The sequence below is a fragment of the Amblyomma maculatum genome, chromosome 7, assembly GCF_055883805.1.
Source record: "Amblyomma maculatum isolate TAMU_Amacu chromosome 7, ASM5588380v1, whole genome shotgun sequence".
In the NCBI taxonomy this organism is placed as follows: domain Eukaryota; kingdom Metazoa; phylum Arthropoda; class Arachnida; order Ixodida; family Ixodidae; genus Amblyomma; species Amblyomma maculatum.
Genome location: NC_139350.1, coordinates 138,463,710 through 138,489,266, shown reverse-complemented (window position 1 = coordinate 138,489,266; position 25,557 = coordinate 138,463,710). Strand labels below are relative to the sequence as shown.

The 25,557-nt window shown below is 44.1% G+C and overlaps 1 protein-coding gene across 1 annotated transcript in view; it reads right to left on the bottom strand.

Annotated features, from left to right (window-relative positions):
* Positions 1-719: 719 nt before the first annotated feature.
* Positions 720-25,557, bottom strand: part of LOC146184851 (uncharacterized) — a 48,311-nt gene continuing 23,473 nt past the window's right edge. The window contains exons 2-4 of the mRNA XM_084609504.1: positions 17,490-17,747; positions 6,919-7,087; positions 720-3,193 (exon numbers count right to left, since the gene is read on the bottom strand). Of these exons, the coding sequence (XP_084465630.1) occupies positions 3,030-3,193; positions 6,919-7,087; positions 17,490-17,747 (591 nt within the window). The 3' untranslated portion in view covers positions 720-3,029. The remainder of the gene's footprint in view (positions 3,194-6,918; positions 7,088-17,489; positions 17,748-25,557) is intronic.

Below are 25,557 nucleotides of genomic sequence, written 5' to 3'. Positions count from 1 at the left end.
CAGCAATTCTCTGCAGCCAAGCAAGTGCCGTAAGCGGGAACTCTTCGTCTTAGTCGCAAATGTACTACCACATTGCGTAATATGCATTTGAACATCGAAAACCTTGCGACCCGGGCTCCTTTCCTCAAAGAAGCAGCAGCCTTTGCTGCGTCCTCACACCAAAGCATGCAAAAAATATACATCATTAATTGTCGCGCTGACGATGGGTCTCTATCGTGAAAGTCTATAACGATACATTAGAGCTAAATTAACGTATACTTTAGCCGTTTGATGCTTCCAGTACTTGGCACGTGGGTGACATTGCATGCACAGGAAGCCCATAACATGTTGATTTACTCCCCCAAAGTTAGGTACGCCTCAACCACATTAAGCACCTTTGCGCTAGCGCGGAACAGCCTCGCAAGTTGCATTTGCGGGGCAAAGTAATGTAACTAATCTGGCAGGAAGCGAAAAACACTATTCCACTAGTTATCAACAAGACAGTTACACAGCATCCAAATAAAAAAAAAACATTTTATGGAAGCTTTAGCGACACATGGACGGTTAAATGAGTTATACGCCTGCCAGCCAGGCTGTTCTAATCACGTACGAGTCTATTATTTTATGAAGGCACAACTATTGCGCAGTGTCTCACACTACTAACGTAAGTCTTTTATCACTGATATCCCCAAAGTAATTACAAGATTACAAACATAAAACCACAAAAGCAGGCCAATAGGTTGTTTAATAAATTTAAGTACAATATCAGAATCTTCACTCTATTTTGGAATGAGATCAATGCACGCCCTAATATATTTCTAAACTAATCTGTTTTCAGAGATTTCTTGTGCTTGTTTGACCCCTAACGCCTAGCCTAAAACCGCCTTCATTAGGCATCTAATTAAGTCCTAATGAAGTATAGATGTTCTCCGAATTTTTTTGTAGTCAGCAGTAATTTCAGGCATTCTTGAACTATATTTTTTTACGTTTCGTTTCCTGTTATTTTCAATCTTCTTCATTAATCTACGCTCCGTGACCTTCTATAAGAACCTCAGGGGGTCAGAATTTTCGAAGTCCTCCACTACGGCGTCTCTCATAGCCTAAGTCGCTTTGGGATGTTAAACTCTACAGGCCAAACCAGACCACACCTTTCACTAAGGACCTTTTAACACTACTATCATGTTTCAATGAACTCGTTTCACTATCGTTGTCTGAGCAGAATTTACCCTTTATATTTTTACAACATTTGTGATTTTCAAATATGGCATTAACATGCTTGAACTCGAACAGCATCCAGATTGTCACGCACAAAACGTAAGTTAGGCACCAAGAAGATGATTAAACGTAGATTTAAGCACCGAATGGGCAGCAATTGGCACTAGACAGAAGTGCAAATGGTTGCATATCTACGCATCACAGAGCAGTACCTGCTGCCAATTAAAAACTAAACGGAGGTGGGAAGGGGGGGTTGCAAACAATTTGGAATTACAAAAAAGGCGCTAACTTTGCTTAATGTTGAAATGGTGCTACCACCATTTTGACAAACAATTTTTATGCCCCTGGCAAATGGCAATCAGTTTCACATAAAATTGTTGTTAAATCATAAGGTACTGTCGGGTACAGAAGTCCCTGGAAAGTGCGAGCGTCAACCAAAGCACATAGTTTCCCCTATCGGCTAGTAAGTTCGGACCATACTTGCGGCTGTGAAAGAAATAAGGAATTAAGAAATTGGTCCATATCCCGCTTCTGTAAAACTCTTCATTCACACAAGAAATTAGTTTATTTTTAACAGCAAGATGTTTCAAGATTAAAATTTCTAGGGGGCACTTTGGACCACTATAAGTGCGGTGAGGCGAAAGCCTTTGCTCGAAACGCTACTTATTCCGGTTTTACTGCACCTGCTTCTGTATGCTGAGTGGTGCGGCTTTCGAGGAAGCGCCACGGCGTTCAAGGAAGGCGCAGCACGGGCGCCCGGATCAGACGCCCAGTGGGGTCAGCTTCGCATGTGTGAATCGCCTGATGATATCATCGGTCATAGCCAGACGCGACGTCATGACCGAATGTGACGTCAACGTTAGGTCACAATCCATGGCCGATGACGTCACCAGATGATTATGTCACAATTTTGTGGAGTCCCGTGGAATCTCGCGAAGTGCCACACTTCTCGCGGACGCACACACGGACGGACACGCTAGTGAGCCATGAGCAGTTGGTGTCTAAAGCCACACTGCATTCTAGTACTGCTTGTCTCTTACAGTGGTCCGGACACCGTGCAGAAATGTTTCGTTGTTTTGGCTTAAGGAGCTCATTTCATTGTTTACACTCTCGGCGTTGATACAGCGCTCAACACTGACAATTGGCAGTCATTGTGTCTTGCCACGTGTGGGCATGACTGAAATTCAAATATGTACGAAAGTAAATTGAATACGACGATCAAAGCACAGAACTCTCATTGTCATTAAAAAAGTTCAGAGGCCATTTTTAGGCCACATCATATTGGAATAGGCATATACAAGCAGTAAAACTAAAAGAATTCATTTATAGCCACTGTTAAACAGTATTCGACATATTCTCATCCCCCAGTTTGTGCTGTTTGTGCATATAAAAATGATATGGCTATATGACGGTTAGCAAAAGGTTGGGCATTTGCCTAAAATCTGGTCTTTAGTCATGGTAAACGTTTCGCTTACATTGTAAGAGCTTTTCTTCAATTTACTAGCTCTTTGTGTATTTGATAGCACATGAGCGGTCATGTTCTAAAGCTGCCAAGAGACTGGTTGTGTTTCGTGCACCCGCTGATATTCTTAGGATCCCGATGCTTCTGACCTCTTCTGCGGTAAAAAGAAAAATGGGCCCATCACCTCAATCTTTCGAAGCTATAAAACGCAACTGCTTCTACTGGACCTCCGCTACACGGTCTATCGTCGGAGCGCGGCCACTTTTGACAAAGACTTGCATGCTGGCTCAATCCGAAATCAGCGCCTAAAGTAAGCGGAAGGAACCACTCGAGCAGTGGGCTGATCCACCATGATGGGCTCAACGGGGACTATTTAACGTGGCCTGGCATGAACCCTGTACATTCCCAAGGACATCTCATAGCCGGACGGTGTCTGTGCCACCCAGGGTCGCAGCCGCTGGGCAAACGTCGCTTCCAAGGCGTCCCGGTCGCTCGGAGCCACATCGGTGTCCATAAGAAAACAGTCGATGTAAATATCTGCCATCAAAAGAAAAGCCACATTTTTGGAAATGTATAATTCCTGTATAACAGCTGTGCCACGCGGGTATTGCAGGGGCCGCTGAATCAACGAGCACTGTTCTCAATGCACTTTGATCACTGTTTCACGGCTTGTCGGAGGCTTGTTGGCAATGAAACCTTGCTGAAACCTTGCGCGTTGCTGACCCTTTTGTAACGTACTAAGTTTGGCAATGGTTCTCACCTGGTTTGGCCGCGCATAATGATGAACCAGAGTCATCTGGACGAGACACGGGTGCGAAAAACGCCGACGTTGCTTTTCCGGCAAATGGCAGTAGCGGTGCTATCTAGCACCGCTAGGCAAATGTGCCTACGCTCACCTCGACACTTCAAAACTGCGTGCTTTCCTCTAACGCCACCACATGGCGCCACCACTGCCTTTTTACTGGAAACTGCTTTGGCGTCTTTCGCTCCCTCAGTCTTGTCGCATAGAGTTCTTGTTTCTCGTCATGCGCGCCCAAACTAAGTTAAGTACATGATGAATAAACAGGGCTACAGACTAGGACGAAGATCAAGAAGCAAACATGACGGGCGCTGACCTCGTCGTTGATCTTCGTCCTAGTTTGTAGTGCTGTTTATTCATCATGTCACCGTACCAACTCGCCCAGATGTATCTTCTATTACAGTAAGTTAAGTACTATTGTAAAACTATCTCCACAGCAAAAGGGTACACAACGCACAAGCTTTGTGCACGGTTTTGCCGCAAACGAGCCTACGGTTGAGGCAGGGGCGTTTTTGACATGGTTTCGATAAACGTACAGAGCAATATATATATATATATATATGTATATATATATATATATATATGTGTGTGTGTGTGTGTGTGTGTGTGTATAATTATTATGAGCAGGCATAAATTACACATCACTCCCATCAACGCCAGTGCATGGTGTGCGTCTATCGAACATTGTGCCACGTATGGTCCACGTAGTTCTATGCTATTGTGCACAATGAACAAGCAAAGTGCCAACGAAAGAAGAACATGAAAAAGTAAATGTCATCCATTCCAGCCAAAACATGTTTAAATATGTCTCAGGATTAGCACCTTGGCCTTGCCTGGCATAAAGGTAATCCACATCCCAGATAACCCTGCTATTTATTCCAACATCTGCTCACATGTTCTCCGTGCGCATATATGTAACGTTCTTCTCAATTTTTAGTATGCTGTGTGCTATTGCGAGAAAAAGACATCTTCCAGCGCGTGGCGAACCACGCCGTTCTCCATGCAGGCGCCACGTGATGAAGAACTCCTGGTTTGCGTACAGGCGCGCCGAGGTTGTCTCAACTTTCAATTTAGCTTTCAATATACGCCTATCACCCCGTTCGCTCCCTTAGTTATCATATATTGGTTAGAATCATCATCATCATAAACCTGACCATGTCCAATACATTGCAATGCCCTCTCACATATGACTCCAAATAACTAGATGTGCCAGCTGCAGCCATCAAATTACTACAAATTTCTTAATCTAATCCATCCACACTACTTTCTGCCGCCGTCTGCTAAGTTCTCCTACTCTTGGAATCAAATCACTTGTTGTTAGCGACCATCAGTTACCCTTTCTTCGCACTACAAATCCTGCCCATGTCCATTTTTTCTTGATTTCCACCAGAATGTCGTCAACTCGCGTTTGCTCTTTGACCCACTTTGATGGCATCATGTCTCTTAATGACGGCTCCTCCTCCTTTCTAAAGCTCTCTGCTTTGAGCTCAATTTAAGTTAAACCTTTTGACTATCCTCCACGTTTCTCCTCCGTAGATGAACACCGGTAAGATACAACTGTTACACAATTTATTTTGGGGGATACTGGCAAACGACCATTAATAATCTGAGCATGCTTGGCAATGCGCTTCATCCCATTCTTACTATTCTAGTTAACTCCACTCTCGTGGTCCGGATCTGCTGTTCCTACCTCTTCTATGTGAACGTGGTTTTTTTTTACCGCTTCCAGCGCCTCGCTACCTAAAGTAAGCTTGATTCCTTCTGTGGCTCTTGAACATTACTTTAGTTTTGTGCACATTAATGTTTCAATTTACAGTCTTAATTTTTCTATCAAGTCGTTTATCATCCTTTGCGATTCCTGCTCTGGGTTACTTAACAAAGCAAAGTTGTCAGAGAATAGCAGATTACTGAGATATTCTCCTCTGCCAGTCACTCCCAGCTGTTCCCGATCGACACTTCTCACTTCTCACCAGGAAGCGGTGAAGACTTCCTGTCAACACCCTTCCATTGTGGATTTTATTACCTTTTAGCAGTCCTGAGTTGCTTGATCCTCCCCTGCTGCTTATCCCGTTTCATTGCTTCTAAAGCTTTCCTTACTTCGTTCTGCGTTACCCGCAGAATGTATGATTGCGCTTCACAGTTTTTACTTTCATTCTCAACCTGATTATATCGAACAGTGTGTATATCAGTGCACAACTCCTCAGCTACATTGATCATATTATCCATATGAGTAATGACATTGCCCACCTTGTCTCTTATCGCATACACATGATTTTTGCGTATGACTAGTTTTCTTCTGGCTGCTTTCAGGCTGCTAAATTTTGTCTTTATTACACCCCCTTATGCCCATTACTTGAACCATATTGATTAACTTTGATAGCTGTGTGAGATCTATCTTGCTTGTTGGGCTATAGGCTTCCATGCTTTGGCGTTTCTTATTCCATATCTTTGAACCATTCACCGGTATCCTCTTTAACTATGCTATATATAGCACCTACATCAACAGCGCACTCGGTCATGATATCTGTGGAATTATTCCTCCCCGCATCTACGTTAAGGTCGTCCTCATCTAAAGACAAATATCTTTTCTGTACATATAACCTAAATTGCTCTGCTTTCCCTCTTATAGAGATTAGGGTAGCTAGCAATGAGGATATCCTTAATGACCTCTCTGTCTACTCTTCTTTTTTTGCTTCGTCTCTCTTTCCGATGTCTGTTTTTTTTATTGAAGAAAATATATGCATTTCAGATTTTGAATCTAATGATATCCTAAAACAGAACATCATGATGTCAAATCTGTAGCGCACGTTCAACTTTGCAACTTGGCAGCGAACTAAGAGACCTATTCAATTTTCGTCAGAATATGCAGGTCATCGATAGGCAAGAGCCATTTACGGTTATAGAGAAAATACAAGTGGCAACTAGTTCAATTTTCTGCTTACTCCACCATCCTAATCTGGCACAACATGCTTTCAAAAATCGCAGTTATTCAGTGTCCTCTCTCCTAGTGAGCTTAAGCAAGAACATCTCAATTTGTCGTAACTGCAGAGCACTGCAGCTTTGAAAAAGCGATGTCTTGTAACCGTCCTCGCACTGAGCCTACCATCGTTATCTAATACTGTTTCCTTAAAGAATAAAGAATTAATGTCTTACGAAGAACTTTTTTTCAGCTCTACGCGTAGAATCAAACGCATGCGGTTGATTTCCGATGCGAGCGCAAAACGACGCAAACAACTAGAAGTAGGAAAACGCCAATACGATTCTGAATTGTTAAAAGCGGGCATCGCACTCCCGAAAAAGGCATTAAACTTTTATCATCTTTCGCCGCTAATCTTTTCTATCATTTTCCTCGTCGAGTATTAAGAAGTCCCGTTAGCGCTTCATGTGACTATAGGACAGCATACGTACCCAGATTGAAGCATGAACAATTATTATTTGTTATTGATATAACAACTGCTCTCACCGCAAAAGCCTTTGATGTCCGGTGACACCCAGGTGCTTTGCCAAACTTCACAGGCGATGCACTCCAAGCCGGCGGCGCTGACATGTTGCCGCGTCTCTTCTTCTATTTGCGCCATGGTGCCCGTGTAGTGGAAGTTGATCGACCACGAAGGCAGCACGGTCCTCGGATCCTGCGAGAGCACCGAGTCCCAACGGGCTTTTCTCAAACGGGCAAGTGCGGCGGCTTTGTCCAGCGGCGTCCCAGGCTAGGGGACTTCACTCATGTAAAAGGCCGGTCTGGACCTGCACCCTCATTTTTCTTTCATTCCAAGTTTTCAACACCACGGAACGAATTTCTACACCGCGCTCTACATACTCCCCGCTGTGGTACCAGTGCACTCACTGTCCCTGTCATGACAAACAGTTGCTCACTATATCGATTTATTTACTTATTTTTTTATTTATTATATCCGCCGGCCGAGCTTTAATTCGCACACAAAACAGTCTATGACTACTGCCAGCACTTAAGCTTCGAATTCGCATGTACTTAAGCACGAAAACGGTAAAAGAATGAAGCTACCATTTCTTAATCAGAGCTGCATGTACCTGCAGGAAATCGAAGACCTCACGCAGAAATCTATAGGCTAGATGCGTGCTGCGCGACAATGACAAAAGGATACACAAATGCCCCTGACCTTGATAAGAGCACAGGCGCGCAACATTCTTTTCCAGAAACCAGAAATTGCAAAAGGGAGCGACAAAACATATCTGCAAAATGTGAAATGAAATGCGAACAGTGGAGCGCGTGACCAAGTATATACAGTGTGCTCCTTCTAGCAGTCCTCGTGAGAGAAAGGCGCGCTCATCCGATTTCCCGCAGTTTTGGTTATATTTTTTACCCTTCGTTTTTCAACTTTCCCATTGCAGCGCCATTAGCTTGCATTCACCGTCCACCATCCGATCGGCCTTAAACATTATTGACACCGGAACCAGACACTGATAACACGGCGATGATAGAAGCCAGACGCGTTCCATAAGCGCTCAAGGCAGGGGCAAGATTGATGTAAAGAGGTGGTGAAGGCTGGGTCCAAAAGCGGTTTGGTGAGAATGCAGCATCCGCATGCTAGGGGCCAGAAAACTTACCACTTGCACAAAAAAAACTACTAAATTATTAATTTGACTTCTGCGTCCTAACAAAACCATATTAAGTATAGAATACATCGTTTTGTGAATCACATAACTGGTTTGATAAATCGTAGAGTTTTGTTTTGTCATTGTATCGAAACACGCCTAATGAGCCCCACTGTTTATAGCTGCTGTGCAGTTTGGCGTTGCAGGCCGTACTGCGGTCTTTGTGCTTGTGAAGCAGGCAACTGAGCAGGTTCTTGTCCCTCCCGTCTCGCTGCCGTCTCGCTGCCGTCTCGCTGCCATGTCGCCGTCTCCGCTGGTAAACGCGGGAAGGGCAGGGTTAGCTTGTGTGTCTCAAAATGTGCCGGTTGAGAAGTCTTCGTCCTGCAAGCTAGTTGTTTTACAGTGATTGCTATAAGGTAGGATGCTTTATAGTTCTGTTATTTCTTTGTTTCCTCGTTCTAGGTGCAGCCAGCTAAAAGTCTTGTTGCACCGTTGAGGCACGGCTTTCGTTTCTTTTAAAGCGCTTGACGCTTATGGAACTGAGTTCACGGCATGCGAAGAACCGACGCACTGTGGCACATCGTGAAAGCGAGGACTCTACCGTCGGTGCTTGTTGTTTCCCGCTGAACTTTAACACGTAAGATATTGTGTGCATGTGTCCTCTGCTTTCCGCTTGCTCATTGGTCACAGATATATATTGCTGGCTCTTATATTTTATTAGCATGCTTTAGCATTGCATAAAGCACGGATCTATTGGGTCATAATTGTTAGTCACTACATTGAGAATTGTGCAGTTAGGCCAGCGCTTTATAGGACATACCTTTCTGCGTACATTGTGTGCAAAGGATCTACGTAACATTTTGCAATAAAAAGTATGCTGAGCCTTTACCTTCGAAAGAGTTGCTACTCTGCTCCCTTGCTGTGTCGTGTTCTTTGCCAGCCACATTTTTTGGTTTGCCAACTGCACGGGAATCGAGCACATTTAAATGACGAAGGCTGGCTAGTGCCTGAAGGCCCCATTAAAATTACGGCCTCGTAAAAAATGCCCCTTTATCATTCGGGTCAATAGCATACGTATGCGTGAGGTCGCTTAACGTCACAAAATTAACTTGCCGTGCAGCACCCAGGGGCACTGGGGTGCCCGTGAGCCGCCTTGATTTGAATGTACGGGAATCTATTTATTCTTGGCTACCAGGCGTACCATATAGTGACGTCTCAGCGGCGTCACTATATGGTTAACGGCACCCGGTGCGTTGGTGCGGCGCAATCCCCCCTCCACCTCCCGCGCTTGGCTTAGCAGCTGCACTCTGTTTTTTGCATAATTAAATATAGCTTCAGTCTCTTTTTCGATTGCCTTCCATTTTGTCTTTCGCACTTTTCTCTGTTAAGCCCCACTTGGCCTTTTTGGTTTATGCACTCTTCCCTTCCGCAGCAAGTATGACTGATGTCCGTGACTGCAAGCACACTAGAGTGACTGGGCCATGACTGGCACAATAAATTCAAAGCGTTTACCTTCCCGTGCTGCATATCGGAAGAATTATGCTTAAGAAACGCAGAAAAGGATGAAACGCTCCCATTTTCATGTTCAGTCGTTGTGAGCTACGTTAATTCGTTAATATTTCAAGTTTTGGCTGTAAATTTTCCTGTTCACAAATTCTTCTCCGCCATATCTCTGAGGTAATTCAAGCTCCACAACCTAGGTCCCGCTTTCCGCCTTATCTCAGAAATTCCTGGAGCTGGCGTCTGCCACTGAGGAGCAAAGCCTATAGATCTTGCGTTGCATTAGGAGCCGCAAACGCTGACGGCGCCGTGCTACGATGCAACCGCTACTGCTCCATGTCTTCCACGGTGCGCTCGCTGGGACGAGAAGGCGATGCATCGGCCTGTGGCCTGTGTTGTGCGCTGCTCGATATGCGCAGTTCTTGGTCGTCTCAGATATCTTCCCGAACCAGAGCCATCCGGCAGTCCGATTCGCGACTGTATAATACCGACATCCGGTCGTGTGAACGCCGCATAGGCCCAAATGCCACATGCGACTTCCTATGCAAGAGTGATTCAGTTCCCGAGAGTGAAATGGTTAAGACAAGTAGCGCCAGGCTGTTGCATGCGGTGATGTCAACGCCAAGTTTTTTGCGTGTGACATTGTAGTGCCGAATTACATTTTTCGGCTTGCATGGCAGATCTGTCTGCGAAGCAGCTCACATGAAAAACGATAACGTTTACCTGGATAAGTATATAGAGCATATTTTTAAGCATTTATGATATTTCAGAGTTCGCGGCCATATCAGGATGTATGTATGGATGATCCCCACTGTCGAAGGAAGAGATCGGGAGCAGAAAATTTTAGCAGAGTAAAATAAAGACGAGTCAGAAATGGTAGACAGGATTTCTCGTTCAGGATTAGGCGACTGTAGCTGCCAAATTTCGTGGTAGTAAATGACCGCAGAATAGTACTTCTACTCTATTCAAAGCATTACTCCAGTACTTTCTTCGAGCATTACGCAGATCTATATGCACATTTTATTGCTTTCTTCGCCCTCTCAGGGGCGAAATCTTTAATTGTGCCTGCAATACGCGCGCTGTCGTTGCAAAAAAAAAAAAAAAAAAAAAAACTTGTCCCGCTCTCAGCATATTCGTGATCTCTCAGCCCATTAGTACTTCGCGATCGATACGAGAAATAAATGCGCGTTAAGATACAAGTCCTGGCACAGCGGTCCTATTTCCACCCAAATGTCCGTTGTTGAACGCTGCTAGTTGTTTCTAGGCCTTGTTTAAAACTGAAAGCGCATCTAACACGTCGCAACCCATTCCGCGCCATGCTGCCGCTCGGGGCGTTGGGCTCCATGCGTTGCTATCAGGAAGGCGGTCGGGGTAAACGCGCAGTCTCGTAATGATTGTTGACAGAGAAACGCCCCTTCAGCAGACTCAATCCCGCAACCCGTTAGAGTGCTTTCAGTCAATAAATTACTGCCTGTAGAGCCTTTCACCAGCCAAAAACTGGGACAGACAAACACAGCTGAAATTTCGCTCTGCATTCATTCTCCACATTTCATTCACGACCTCTCCATTCCGCCAACATGGTACAAGCTGTACCCTGTTTTCGGAGCGAAAGGTTGCCAATACGTACTGATGCCGTACCAACAATATATTTAGCTCGAGACGGTCATTTCTAGATGTGTGACGGTGGGTGTCGTCGGGCTCAATTTTATGTCTAACTCAGTTGTATTTCTCATTTTAAAAATGTAACCTTGTAGTGCCAAGAGAGAAAACGTCCAGATTGACGTAGTGCTGCGCATGAATAGTCTTACATACATTTTCTCTTCCTCATTTGTCCTAAGCTCGACATTGGTAAATGTCCCCGCCTACTCGGTTCTCTTTGTGTTCGAAATTTTTTGTAGTGCGCCCGTAACGATCGCACACTTGCGGGATCCGTACATTTTCACCGTTTTTCGCAGAATACTTGGTTGCCATTTCTTCCCGCACACAAACATCCCCAGCAGCCCCCCCCCCCCCGAGCGTTTTACTCGGCGCAATCCGCTGCCCCTTACCGCCATCGATACATCTGTGTATACTTGGCCAGGACGCCAAGGCACTCGCCTCATCGACATGAGATACAGCCAGGGCTGCTATTTGTACTGCGCTGCGCGAGCTGAGACTGGTGGAGCGAACGAATGTGGAACTCCAGTGGCAAACGAGAAAATCAATATATTAGCAAAACAATATAATCCGAATTAGTGCGCATATATCCGATGACGACAGCGCAAACTGTGAATTTGGGCACAAGCTCCAGGGCTGACATTTCATTTAGCGCTGATGGTATTTCAATCACTTTAGCATCTCGTCAGAGGTGTTGTTTTTTGTACAGGAGAGTGGAGCGTTATATCCGGTATCTATAAGCAGCTTGTTGTGGGAAACGCAGACGTCGTCACACAAAGTCGAAGATAAAAATAAATGCCAAGATGAGTAAAACACTTCGTCGCTGCTGGCGTGGTTTGAACCAACGGTGCGAACAGATCACGTTCTGTACCTGCCGTGACAGACCACTACGTGAATGGCGCATCCTAATATCACGCATGTTAGACTGCCAGTGTAGATCTCGCACAGCATTGTTATTGCTGGTCTCTTGAAACGTGGCGCGTGGCCACAAGGAGGGGATGGGGCGTACACAAGGGAATTTCAGCAGGCGATTAGGGGAAAAGAGTGGGCGCCAAGAGGGAATGCAAAAAATTGTAACGATACAAGTCAGGCCAACTTTAAGAACATCCAGGCATTTGGCGTTGCATTTTTAATGGGTTACGCGATTTTTTTTTCTGGTTGACCCATCTTCTTACGCGAAACGTGACACACTTATCTGATGCGGTTGCATTCTTTTACCTAACCCAGGCTAAATACCATTTCTCTAGAGTTTAAAGGGACTATAAAATGATATTTACTAACAAAAGGTTTAAACCTCGCTAGCATTTAATTTCTAGCAACAAAATAGCCTAAAACTTGAAAACATACCTTGCTTTAGCATTTGCCATATATGCAGGTACAAGTTCCTAGATTTTGAACTATATTCAACTCAGCCGGATTCTTTTAAAGCATCTTCCATTGCTTTCCCGATATTTCTGGATAAACGCCTGTGTAGTAAAAGCACCCTGGCCTGCACTCACATCAGCTAGATAGGAGTGTATCACCTCCATATTAGTATTTCATGCAGCCGGCAGCATGAAAGACAAAAATAATTATGTAGAAACACTTCACTTGTGAGAGTGCTTTCGCATTCTCATGCGTTAAGCCATTTCAAGACAATTCTTGGCAAAACTGTCGTGATGGGAAAAATGAGACTTGACCCCGGTGTCAATAACTGAGATCGACAATATAAATACATCATAAGAGACGCTTGTTAGCCTTTCATCTGTATTTCTACGTGAAAAGGAATCCTCGTTTCATAGGGACGGAAACTGTTACCACAAGTGATAGCATGTCTTCGGCGTGCAAATGTGCTGCACGTGTGAAGTAAAATTTGTTGGAAGCTAGCGCTCGTATTTTTCCTTTCTGTCTTGTGTCCTCGTCCTCCGCTGCGCTACAGTCTTGCAGCGACCATGTACCAACAAGCCCAAAAAGCTTCGCTACTAATTACGAAAGCATCGTGGATCACGGTGGCCACGGTTTCACCGCATATGTTTCAGTTTACAAAATTATTTCTTATAATGCGTTTACCTGTTTGTATCACACCAGACCAGCGATATTCGGTCGCTGAAATGCGACCAGATATTCTCAATTTGCATGACCTGGTAGCACGATGTAAAGTGCATTCAAGACTGTCTTTTTTTCGCGCAGTGCATCTGTGCGTCGAGACCTGTAAATATCAATCACTGTGTAGGCGCTGCCTCCTTCTTCCTGATTTTGTCTGCCAAATATTATTAAGGTAATACCATTAGGCATTCCAAATACATATCGGCAAGCTACAGGTACCACATCGCGTTCATTTGGTGCCCATATATAGAACGCCTGAACCAACTACCTACCCTTCGTGGCCTATGCGCTGAGAATCACCGAACTAACGCTGCGAAAAACACCAGGGCCCGACTGCCTTTGATGACACACTCTGCAAAGCTTACGCAGATGAATTATCTCCCATTTTGAATGCATCCATCACGGAGGCATACAAGGAGAAACAAATGCCGCTTTCTTTTTGGGATATTGACGTCGTACTTATTCCTAAAACGGAAGGCCGTGCTCAGCTGCTATCAGTGTTCGCCGATAACCCTCTCAAACACCGACTACAAAGTCTACACGAAAGTGCTGGCAAAACCATTGCAGAGTGTTATCATATTTAATTTTGAGATGCATCAAACATGTGGCATAAAAGGACGCTCTATCTGTACAAACGTGCATGTCGCTAGCAGTATATCCTAGTGTCGTGATGCTTTTGGCAGCCGGGTAGCTAAACTGCAGCTCGACCTAGCAAAAGCTGTTTACGGCGTGTCCCATCAAGGTGTTTTCAGTATTCTTGAACACACAAACATAAGCAGCGTGATATTCGATGGCTTAAAAATGATCCACAGTGACTGCAATATAAACCCTATAGTGAATAAAAAGCTAACAAATGGTTTTACGCTCCGATCATCGGTGAGACAAGGATGCCCATTGTCCCCTTTGCTCTTTGCTATCTGCTAAAAGCCTTTTTGCTTATCTCTGATGAACAATGAAAGAACCAATGGTTACAAGCTTGAGTCGTGACAAGTTAAAGTTCTTGCATATGCTGACGACGTTGCCATCTTTTTTATCGACTGCGAAAGTATGGAATGGGCGATGAATGTTTGGTAAAGCTAAAGGATATTAATCTAAACTTAAGCTAAATCATTTTGGAGACAAACCGGTTGCGAAAATAATTGGAATAAAAACGTTGGGTTTTGGCATAGTAACTGGGACATCACATCACCCGACTTTGCTAATATAGAACGGACGGTGTCTCCTTCAAAATATCTGGGTGTACCTCTTGAGTACCATGATAATAGCGCGCTCTACTGGGAGGATGGCACATTAAGCTTGAAGGGAAAAAAGCGGAGCATTCCAGGGTCGCAACTTATCCATGTTTGCCAAGGCAATAGTTTGTAATTGATCTTCAATTGCCAAAATGTGGCATGTGCTTCAGTTTTTGTCGATGACTTCTGTAAATGTACAAAAAATGCACCGAGATTTGCTGTGCTTATTTCGGGTTCCATTCGGGAGAGACTGCCGAACCAACTTATTTCGTCCTCTTCAAGACGCCGATCTTGGATTGTCGCATTTGTTTTTAACGGGCATTGTTCCCCGTTTTTGCTTCATGCGGGACCAAAGTGATTTATTTTGACGTACCTTGCTGAAAATTCGGTTGAAAGATGCTTTGCCTGAAATCACTGTGTCTACTGCAAAACCTCTCAATTGTGGTGTTAAAGAATATTTTCGAGAAGTAGTAGCTTCCTTTCGAATAATAAAAGTTTGGTTTCCAGTGCAATACATGTGCACTGTAACAAGAAAGAAACTTTACAGGGATTTAATTGAAGTTATAATGCGTTTACATAGAAAGAAATAATATGGAGGCCCTGCGAAGGATGTATTGAAAATAATGAAAAGGATTCCTGTGAGTGCGAATAGAGTATATTTATTTAAATTACATACATGTACCCTTCCTGTCAAAACGTGGATTGCCGAAAAAAGGAATAATAATGCCCTAGACTACAAGCTGCGCACTCTGTCCACAACCTGAAACCATTTAGCATGCATTTATTGAGTGCCGGAACGCAATATTTTATTGGAATGCCTTTCAGAAAGCCCTGAAAAAGCAAATGCCGCTAACGCCTCAGTGTACACGCTTCCTTCCAGGACCACGGTTTGCCATATGACAGGCTCTTGGGCCTTCATAGTTTTGGAAGACACGAATAGCAGTGACACATGCTGATATCAACGCACGGTCAACAAGTGAGAATCTTGTTGAAAACAATGTTTTCATTCGTGATTTGTATCGCGCACATACAGATCCGCCTGACTGGTTGTATGTTTTGGATGAATTGGTGAATTTCAACATTTTAAATTAGCACGATGGCCTAAGTAGACCAGCGTGTTTTTATGTATGTATTTGGTGGTAGTAAAAGTATTTAAAAATCAAAAAGCCTATGTGTTGCGAGCCCGCCTGGCGTACAGGAGGCCTGAGTTCAGACCTAAATACCAACGAAACCATTTTATTAAATTACTTCTATTTTCCCGCAGTGCTACTCACCGCCATTTTTATGGGTACTATGGTGTGCTCCCAACTGCAAAAGAACAACGACGACGACAACAACAAGGGCATTTACGCGAAATGGGCCTGGTGACTTCTGCGCATTGAAAAAAGAGGCAACAAAGCAAGAACCCGTGTCCAACAAGAAGGCGCTCTACAGAACCCCCAAATTGCAGCGGCATATGCGAAGCTTAGTGGTGCCAGTGCTGTGGCAGAGCGACGTATGGCCTTAGTTTCGAATTGCTATGGCGCTAGCATTTCTTCGAACCTCGCAAGAGAACCTCTTTCACCGGGAGAAGGCTTTAAAATGGTTATACTTGGGAGGGCGGCGTTTCTGATTTTATAGGATTCGTTCGGCCGCATGCCTAAATTGACAACTCCCGTAACAAGAGAGCGGTAGCGATAGCTTGAGAGCTCTTTATCTCCCCATCTTTTTGCCATGTGTGAGCTCTCTCCATAGATCGCGTGAGGACATACATCACGCTGTGAGGAGAGCATACTCCTCAGTTAGCTAAAGTGTCTATTGCGGATCAGGTCAGCCGGTACAGATCATTGTTGGCTGCTGAGCGTGATAGTATTTCTGCTAGGACGTATTATGAGCTTCATTCAGTTTACAATAAAACAAGTGCCGCATAAAATTAATCGGTGTCACCATCACCAAACCTATGTTTTTCTACGCCACTACCAAATTATGGAAGGCATGAAGTTTGGGGATCAAACCCATACCTATTCGCTGCTGAGTTGTAAGCTTCTCAAACTCAACTATATTAGGTGTTCGCCTCAACAAAAAAGCTTTCAGTCTAAGTGTTTATATCTTAATCCTAATGTGAGTTGCGACCATGTTTGGTGGACGCAGTAGTCCTCTCTTATAGAGCTGTCGAATGCAGTGTCGCAGGCTGATGCATTAATTTACTGGCATGACTCGACGCAACTAAATAGCTGACGGCACCCGCCTCGAAAATATGCGGTCTATAAAATTCGAACAGATGACGTACTGAAAAGCCTTTCGTGTTTGGTGATACATGTCATCTGAACAGGAAGCGCTTTTTTAACAACAAAAATGAAATAAACGCTTTTAGACCCCAACTGAACTCACTCATTTTTTCTGCCGTCGTTTTCTGTCACACGATGCGGTGTGACGTGATTCCTTATCGCACCTCACGCAATATACGTACGCAAACAAATGCTTTGTGTATCCCTCGGAAATTCACACGATAAGCTCGGGGTATCGTTGATTTTGCTATTCTGTTGCGAGCGGATGCAATTGGTCTTTAAGAAAAATCTAAGACTAATCTCAAGCTTATCACCGAAGTAAAGGATGTTTTCGAATGGCTCTACGTTTTTAGACAGTACGAAACTGCATGGTAAGTAAAAAGTAATACCTTTTCCAACAATTAGTTGCAGCGCAGAAAATCACCTCGCCTGCCGCTTAAATAAACTTCTCTGCATCCGCTTAGTTAATTGCTGTAGTGTTTTGCATAAACAATGGCAGCGTGATAGTACGATTCTGCTTCCCATTCATAATATTGGCTGTTCTTGGACGGCGACAAGCAGCTTACATTGTGGTCTCGCTATCAGTTTTGGTGATGCTGTCGGTGGAGATAAACGGTGGAAAAAAAAAAAAAACAGTCCCGGAACATATCTCCTGCAAAGTGCGGTTTTCAATGACAGCAAGCAAGCATGCAAATAGTGCAGCATCTCCGTGCGCAGCTTACGGGAACCAGCGTTTTCCACTTCGGCATTAGATGGACGTCCAGCCAGGCGTCCACAGCCGGGTTAGTCACACACGCCGTGACGAGGCACTCGCCGTCGGCTAACAGCAGGCGGCCAATGTTGTGGAAAGCCACCGTATGGTCCGGCACCATGTGGAAGCACATAAAGGAGTAGATGCGCTGGAACTGGCCATGTTTAGCGACAAAGGCGGACACTTCCAGGTCTGAGCTGACGTCCAGGAGGTCGTACACAATGCCTTCCTGCGTTGTTGAAAAAGCGAACAATGCAAACAGCCGACGGCCGGTAACGGCAATAGAGAGATTTAGCTTACCGGAGACGTATTACGTCTCCAGGAGACGTACAGACGTAGACGTATCGGACGCCTACTGCACATGCGTGAAAATTGATGTAGACGTATTCGGCTGACACCGGGCAAAACACGTTTTAGCTGCACGTATCGCCCATACGTAAGACGTATCGCTAGACATACATGCAGATGATGATGACGGCTATCCAATAAAAAAAGATAGAAGCTATTTGTAATAAATGCTTCAAATAATGTCACTAAAATGTCACATGCAGATCCCCCGAAGTCATCATGTTGACGTGTTAGCTGTGTTTCGAATAATTATTAATTTGAGCTCACTTTTAACCACTTTGCCACCTGCAGCAAGCCTGAACAATCCAAGCCTAGTTGCATTAAATCCGTTTGTTTTGGTGCTCGCATGGAGGAAGGAAACAACTGCTCGTGTTTGCTGGTGTTCGGTCGTGTGCTAGAATTTGCTCGTGCTATCGGTGCAACCTGCCCACGTTACGTTACATCATGCCGACATCATCCTTCACCCTTCACGACAGGCAGCTTTTTTGAGCACCCTATCATGGGATGAATTTGAAGACATGCATTGATTTCAACGGGAGCGCGATATTCCAAAGCCTCGAAGGAACTTACGTGAGCGTGGTACCCTTCAACATCGGCGCCAAGAACAACATAGTGTTCAACAGGATTTTTAGATCCTAGAAAGAGGATTTCGGAGAGCTGCAGTTAGCCCTCCTAATTCCAAATGAGGTCATCAGTGCGCAGCGTGTCAGGGTCTCCGGCTCCGAGGCACCTTGGCACAGCTCGATTTTTACTTCGGTCATCTACTCTACGATATGACAAGTGGCTTGATCTGCAAGCTCTTCAGCGATTCTCCGAGGTAAGTAGCGCATGGTGTGGTGGCTGTGGTGGCTTGACGGTTACAAGCCAAATTATTGATAGCAGTGCTTTCTGTGTCAAATAAATATGCCCGCCGAAACATGTAAAGCAAAGCTGACTGGCTGTGGCGTTTCAGTAGTCATCTTTGAATGCGAATTAGCGCTAATCCTGAGGTTCAGAGCTTATCAAAACAGTCTAACACTTGTGCGACCGCTTATAGCGCTTTCAAATTTAAAAAAAAAAAAAAAGAAAAGAAGGCCGGAGCGGATTTAAAGCGATAAATTCCTTGTGAGAAGCGGGGCGGGATGTCGTATCATCCCGCGTGCACACTGCTACGCACTCTCGCGCTACTTGTTGCACATCATCCCCATCAGCTTCCATGTGTGCATAAACGCTACCGAGCCTTCTACTCGATATAACTACGTCAAAACCCTACCATTTTGTAGTCGAAAGGAACCAGCGCTCATGCTCCTAGCGATGATGGCATGGGACCAATGCTCTCTGGCGCGTAACGACGTTTTGTCGTTTCTAGCAGGCGAGCAGTTTTGGCTACTGTGAAACATAATATTCATTAACATTAACGATTGCAGTTGACTCGCGCCCAGTCACCGAACGTCTGCTGTAATCATTGACGTTTTTTTTTTCTTTCTTTTTTTTTTTTTTTACGTCACTTAGGCACACTTGTGCAAAGGCATATATATATACCCCTGCTCTCCAACTCGGTTGTAGAGCTTTGGGAAGGTGCTCTCTTGTCGACATCGAATTTAGTGAAACTGTTTAACGTCCCGAATGCAACCAGTGCTATGCTGCTTTTCGATCTTGCCTACTAGCACAGCATAAGGTCATCAACAGAAACACTAGCACACTTACAAGTCAATATTTTTTTTTATTAAATTAGGGAAGTCCACGGAAACACAAACTGAGAAATACGCAAAAGGTTGTTATCAGCAAAAGTTATTTTTTAATTTGCTTCATGTATTAGAAATACTCAACACAGAAATTTCATAAAAATTTATGCAATAATTTAAACAATGTAAGGAATTTTGGATTTGGCCCTTATCGATATGAAAATCTATATTTGACCCTACTTTGACTGAAGGAAATTTTTTTCAGAGTCGTTTCTAGTCTCTGTGAAAATAATACCTGTAAACGATCATACTGTGAATAGAGCTGATGAAGAGTTGTAATATTCATTGTCACACAATCAGCAGCACTGATTTGCTCTAAAGTGAGCAAATAAATGCTTAGTGGGCTTCTGCTTCAAGCAAAGATGTGAGGCTATTTTCTGTTGGTAGAAATTAGTTGGAATGTGTTTAATGAAGAGCTATTTTAATTCAGTGCACCATTGTATTGCCGGGGAATGGTAGATGCACATAGGATGCAAAGCGACAAGACAGCGGCAAATATTGTCGTTTCTTGCCAGTTTCGGCTATTTGCTTATGTTGCTAAATGCAGAAAGCCGCTGCCAACTGGCTAAACTGAATGTAGTCTTTTATAAGTTATTTTGCTAGCTTTATGCACAAACTGCTTCGTCTGCTGCAGGCCTATGTTCCCAGTGTTTTCATCTTCCGGCTTCAGATTTTCCTGTGATCTCTTCGTATCCTAGACAGTGATAAGGAAGTAGCTATGGAGAAGCAATAATTGAATTTACACTCGCAGTAGTCCACCCTATCATGCTAAAGCTGAGAAAGAAAGCTGTCAAGAATAAAATAGATTTGGCTCATTTACATCTGCACATCAGAAGAATCTGGCTCATTTTTGATTTGGCACATGATTTCTGTGAAATTCCTGGTCTTTATTTACATCCTTACTGTCTCAAACCGTTTGCAAAAGTGAGATGTATAATGATCTTTCAATTACAAAAGAAAAAGAAAATAACCTAGTGTAGGTTTCTGAATTTCGCTTGCTTTGAAAAAAAAAATCAAGTGTCGATGATAGTGTTGAAAAAATCCGGGAGCACTGCGGAATCTACACTGCAGAAATGTGAAAATCTAAGCGTTGCTGGTGCATCACGTTTGCTCTCATCATTATGAATTAAATGCACCGTCATTATCATTGCTAATGTCATCACTGCTAATTCCAACTTCATTGTCATCGCTACTATCATCCTTACAGTAGACAAGGAGAATTTTGATGTGTGTTTCAAGATCCTGAACGTTGCACAGTTGGCTAAAGCGCTCGGATGGGGATGCGAGGGATAGAGGTTCGGCTGCCAGCGGAAACAGGATTTTAATTTTTTCTGATGGCATCATCATGACGTCATTTGATTGACAGCTATAGTGTGACCAAACAAACGAATGCCGACAGTATGAGCCATTAAAGATTTTCACCTTAAAATTGATGGGCCTGTACGAGGTAACGCTAGTGAACTCTTCCAAAAGCAATGCAATAAGTATTATGCTACGGCACAGTAAAGAAGGTGCACACTGAAAGATTATTTTCTCATGACCACTTTATAGGGACTCTATAAGCGATCGTTGCTTGCAGCCGCTTCAATTTTTCCTCCTCAGGCGGTGCATGCAAAGGAAGGCCCCCATGCTCAACTGCTGGGGTTTCATCATGGCACAGCAAGGCAAATTTGTCGACCGTCTGTGGCTCAGAAGGATGACTTCTCTGGGCACAAGTGGAGCCTGTGCAGAAATATCAGGCACTAATGTGTACCAATGCCATAGTCTGCCAGTGGGCCATTTAAAGGCAGACGCCACGATGCAGGTAAGCCTGTTCAGTCATGTCTGCATTGCAGTAACTAGCTGTAATATGTTTTTCATATTCAGGGGAGTGCATTTCCAAATTAAAGCCTAACATCTCTGCTGCGAAAATTCCGCGAGTACTTTTATATTTTTTGAGTTGGTTTTTGGGAAAGGGTACTCAATGACCCACCTCATGAAAAACAGCATTTCATCTGTAAAGAAACGTGGCACTTAAGTATGTGATGCAAGATTGTGTTAGCATGTGGCATTTTATAAATTTGTAGGAAAAAATTGTATCTAAAAACTTGCAACTGTAATTACATCTCATTATACAAAAAGAAGAGGCACCTGTGTAGACCCGCATTGGTTATATTTTTAATTCTTGCTATCTTTTAGGGATCCTCAAGGAGACGGTGCACTTTGAGAACCTGCAGAAGACCACCATGGGTCATAAATATGTGATCTATAGTGATGCAGCCTACCCCCGATGGCCTCTACTCTACAAGCTGTTTGGAGGTGCCATACTGCAACCTCATCATGTTGCCTTCAACAAGGCAATTAGCAGTGTTAGGAAAGCTGTAGAGGGGGGTTTGGCAGCGTAGCATGGGATTTTGCTTTTATTGACTATTTCAAGAACCAAACTTTGAGATGGTAACAGGCAGGGCGCATGTATAAAGTTGCGCAATGAACTGCCGAACATCTTTGTACAGCTGTCATGTGTCTATCTACTTTGTCTTGTGTCTGCCTCAGTTGGTCAATACCTTGTGCCTTTTCAGACATATGTGTCGGCCTACGTCCTGCGGTCGGTCAAAAAATTTGGAACATTTTTTTATTTTTTTAGGCTGCCTTTCTCAGTAAAATATGGACAAGCATGGCAAGCAGTGACCTTCATAGTTGAGGCATTTGTCAACAGTCGCAGAATTCATCTCTGTATTCCTTACAGCAATAATTGCAGCATGCAGTGGTGCATATCTTGTAAATAGGGTAAGTACACTAGGAAACTTGGACATCAGAAACAAGTGGACAGGAGGCTTGCAGACTCACAACTGGATTTTACTAAGTAACGATGACATATATAAAGTGCACAAAACCGCATGCTCAACGCTATACTTTTGCTTGCTGTATATATGTCCTCTTTCGGTTAGTAAAATACAGTTGTGAGCCTGTGTACGTCCATGGCCACTTCTGTTTCTGTTGTCCGTGTTTTCTAGAACAGTTACTCCATTTCTAAGATGAGCATCACTGCATGCAACAATGCTACCCAAAGATCTATGCTGTTCATTTGTTGACGCTGTTATGCCGAGATGCAGCTTTATGAATTTTTTTTATGCGAGATGCAGCAATATTTATCTCGCAGCAGTGCATGACTACTTTCTCGTTGTTCTCGTCTCACAGAGTTCAACATGACATGGTGTGTGCGTGGTGGCATTTAGGGTGGCGTGTGATAGTGTTCGTGTTCAAATGCAGGGGTTTTTGCCTGAGTGTTGTGTGCAGCGATATGACAGCTTCGGTTTGCCATCTCGCTACTTGGCGAACTGAAAGGATGCGATGACTTTGGTTCGGCGTTGTCTCCCATGCTCCTTTGACTGCGTGACCGTCTACCGGTGAACACCTGACAGCTGCGCTCCGGACCAATGGCTTCACTTGTTCCCAACGCTAACTTCGAACTGTTAGTGGCACCAGATGCTTGTGACCGCAAATATGCACTAGACCACCAGTCTGAACGCTGTACTTGAGTTCTGCTTCGTGGGCCGTCTCTAGTGTTTCACCCGAACGGTTGTGTGTGCATTTGTGTATTGTCGAGATTAAGGAAAGGTGGCATCTGAGTTATAAAAGTGTCTGTATGTGTGAACTGCCATCTGCTTTGGCGAACCACCACAGCTTGTCTTTGTCAGGCCGTCTGACGGCTTCAGTGAGAACCTGTGCTACCAGATGCAAAAAGTGATGATGCCATTTTATGGTTTTTCACTTCATGCCTCTAATTCACAGCTCATGTATTCATTGATCGCATGTGCTGCTAGAGTCATTATTCAGAGTTTTCTGTACACTACTGAATTAATTGTACTCTCATTGAGCTGTCATGTTGTCATCATGCCCGAGACGCTTTGCATTGTAGCCCCATCCAGTAGTGCAGCCAGAGCTCGAGTTTTACCAACGTTGGCATCAACGAATGCCGCAGATGCCCTCTCCCTCTGTTTCCACACTCTTTTTTTTTCATAAACTAAAGTCGCCTTTGAATCTCCTAGATTTTAACCCTGCAAAACTGTGTCTAGTCAGGCCAAAGCTATCACGCATATATCCCAGGCAGCAAAAGAGCCCGGGCCAATATTGTCAGTGAGTTGGCTGACATCAGCCCTATGTAGGCCCAGCGCTGCCATCTTATGGCTGGTATTGGTTGTGCCATTCTGTAACACGTCCAACACTGGCCCTGAGGATTCCATTGGTAACCAATATTGTTCGTACCTATTTATAATGTTAACAACATTGGCCCGTCATATCCGATGCCCTGACAATATCGGTGGTACCATTATACGAGGATGGCAATGATGGGCCTGGATATCCGACGTATCACCGGTGTTGGCGCTGCCATGAGATAAGGATGGCTATAACGGACAGCATTAGCCGTCAGTCCACTGATGTTGGCCAATATTCGTCATATGCTGGACAATAATGTGAGCTCTGTTACAATGGCCCGCCAATGTCAGATATACACTGGTATACCTTACAATCAACAGTATTGGCATTGCCCTTTCATAAGGATGGCTATATCGAACAGCGTTGGCCATCACTCCACTGACGTTGGCTAATACATGGCATATGCTGGACAATACTGTCAGTTCTGTTACCATGTCCCGCCAAATGCATTAGCACACACTTCAGTCAACATTGTCTTGTCTATTTCACCTACTGGTCAATATTAGATGCAAATTAGCATGTGGTGGAAATATTCCGTGGGAAACTGCATTAGCGTGCTTTTTCGGTTGGCAGGCTAGTTTAATACTTGGATTCGTTAACTGTGCTGTTATAATCGATGTTTTCAAGTTACCTTTGCAGTTTTAAATACTTCAGAAATCTTGTGTCTAAATAGTTATAGTTCCACGGTGCTGGTTTCAGTCGCGTTTGCTTTAATCCCACCTAGCTGTTGTTGATGTTGCTTGGGATTACACCATGTTCTTTTACACTATATCTTCATTGACTTAAGCTGACACTGTAATCAATCCACATGTATACTGTGACGAATTTGGATGAGAGCGACAATCGGTCAACGGCGTCAAATATCAATAAGTTCACCACCGTTTGCTGGTCCGTCAGGGCGGCGGCGGCGATAAATAGCTCCACGCCGACCGGTAGATTAGAAAGAATCAAAACGACATGTCACATATCGTGCGTAGGCAATGGTTGCTAGTTTTTGTATTCTCTTCGGCAATGGTCTAGGTTCTTTCATAGATGCTCCCGTGGCGATTCCTGCTGCTCTGGGTGAAGAGAATTCCAAAAGTTGTAGCAAATTTCTTTGCACCCGAGTGTATTAGGTTTAACCACAGTGGCTTCAAACAGACGATTACCGCAGGACACGCATGCAGTGCGATGCAAAAATGAGCGATAAGCATCGGCATATTAAGGCTCGTACGTGACTCAGATCGACTATGGCGAGCGCGCTTCCATCGAAATAAACTTTAAAAATACACTAGGCCGTTTAAGCTATACGAATACGAAGCATCGCAGCACATACTTTCGCTTAAACGATTTAACCATGGTGATCTAAATTAAAGCTGAGCGGTAAATTAAACGTCGGTCCGCACATGCATGGACGTTCCCACATATGGCAAATCGTATCGACGCTTCCTGCTTCGTTGTCGCTCTAAGAAGGGAAGTATTAGAAAAAAAATGGAGAGAAAACACTGCACGTACAATCTCAGTATGAATAATAATAAGGTTATGCTGAAACAAATAACTGGGTTACAGTTTCACTTTTCTTCATCACACTCGTTCGCACATTTGTTTTTTCTCAAGCGTCCGCCCTTGTTGACGACACACCTCGCGCCGAAATATGAACGCTCTGTTCGCTGCTTGCTAGGTGCATTGAAAACATCACATAGGAAGAAAAACATGGAGGCACGGCGCCAGCAACAGCGGCGCCGACTTGCCCGAGTGGATGCGCTCTGCAGGTGGGGTTGTCGGGTTACA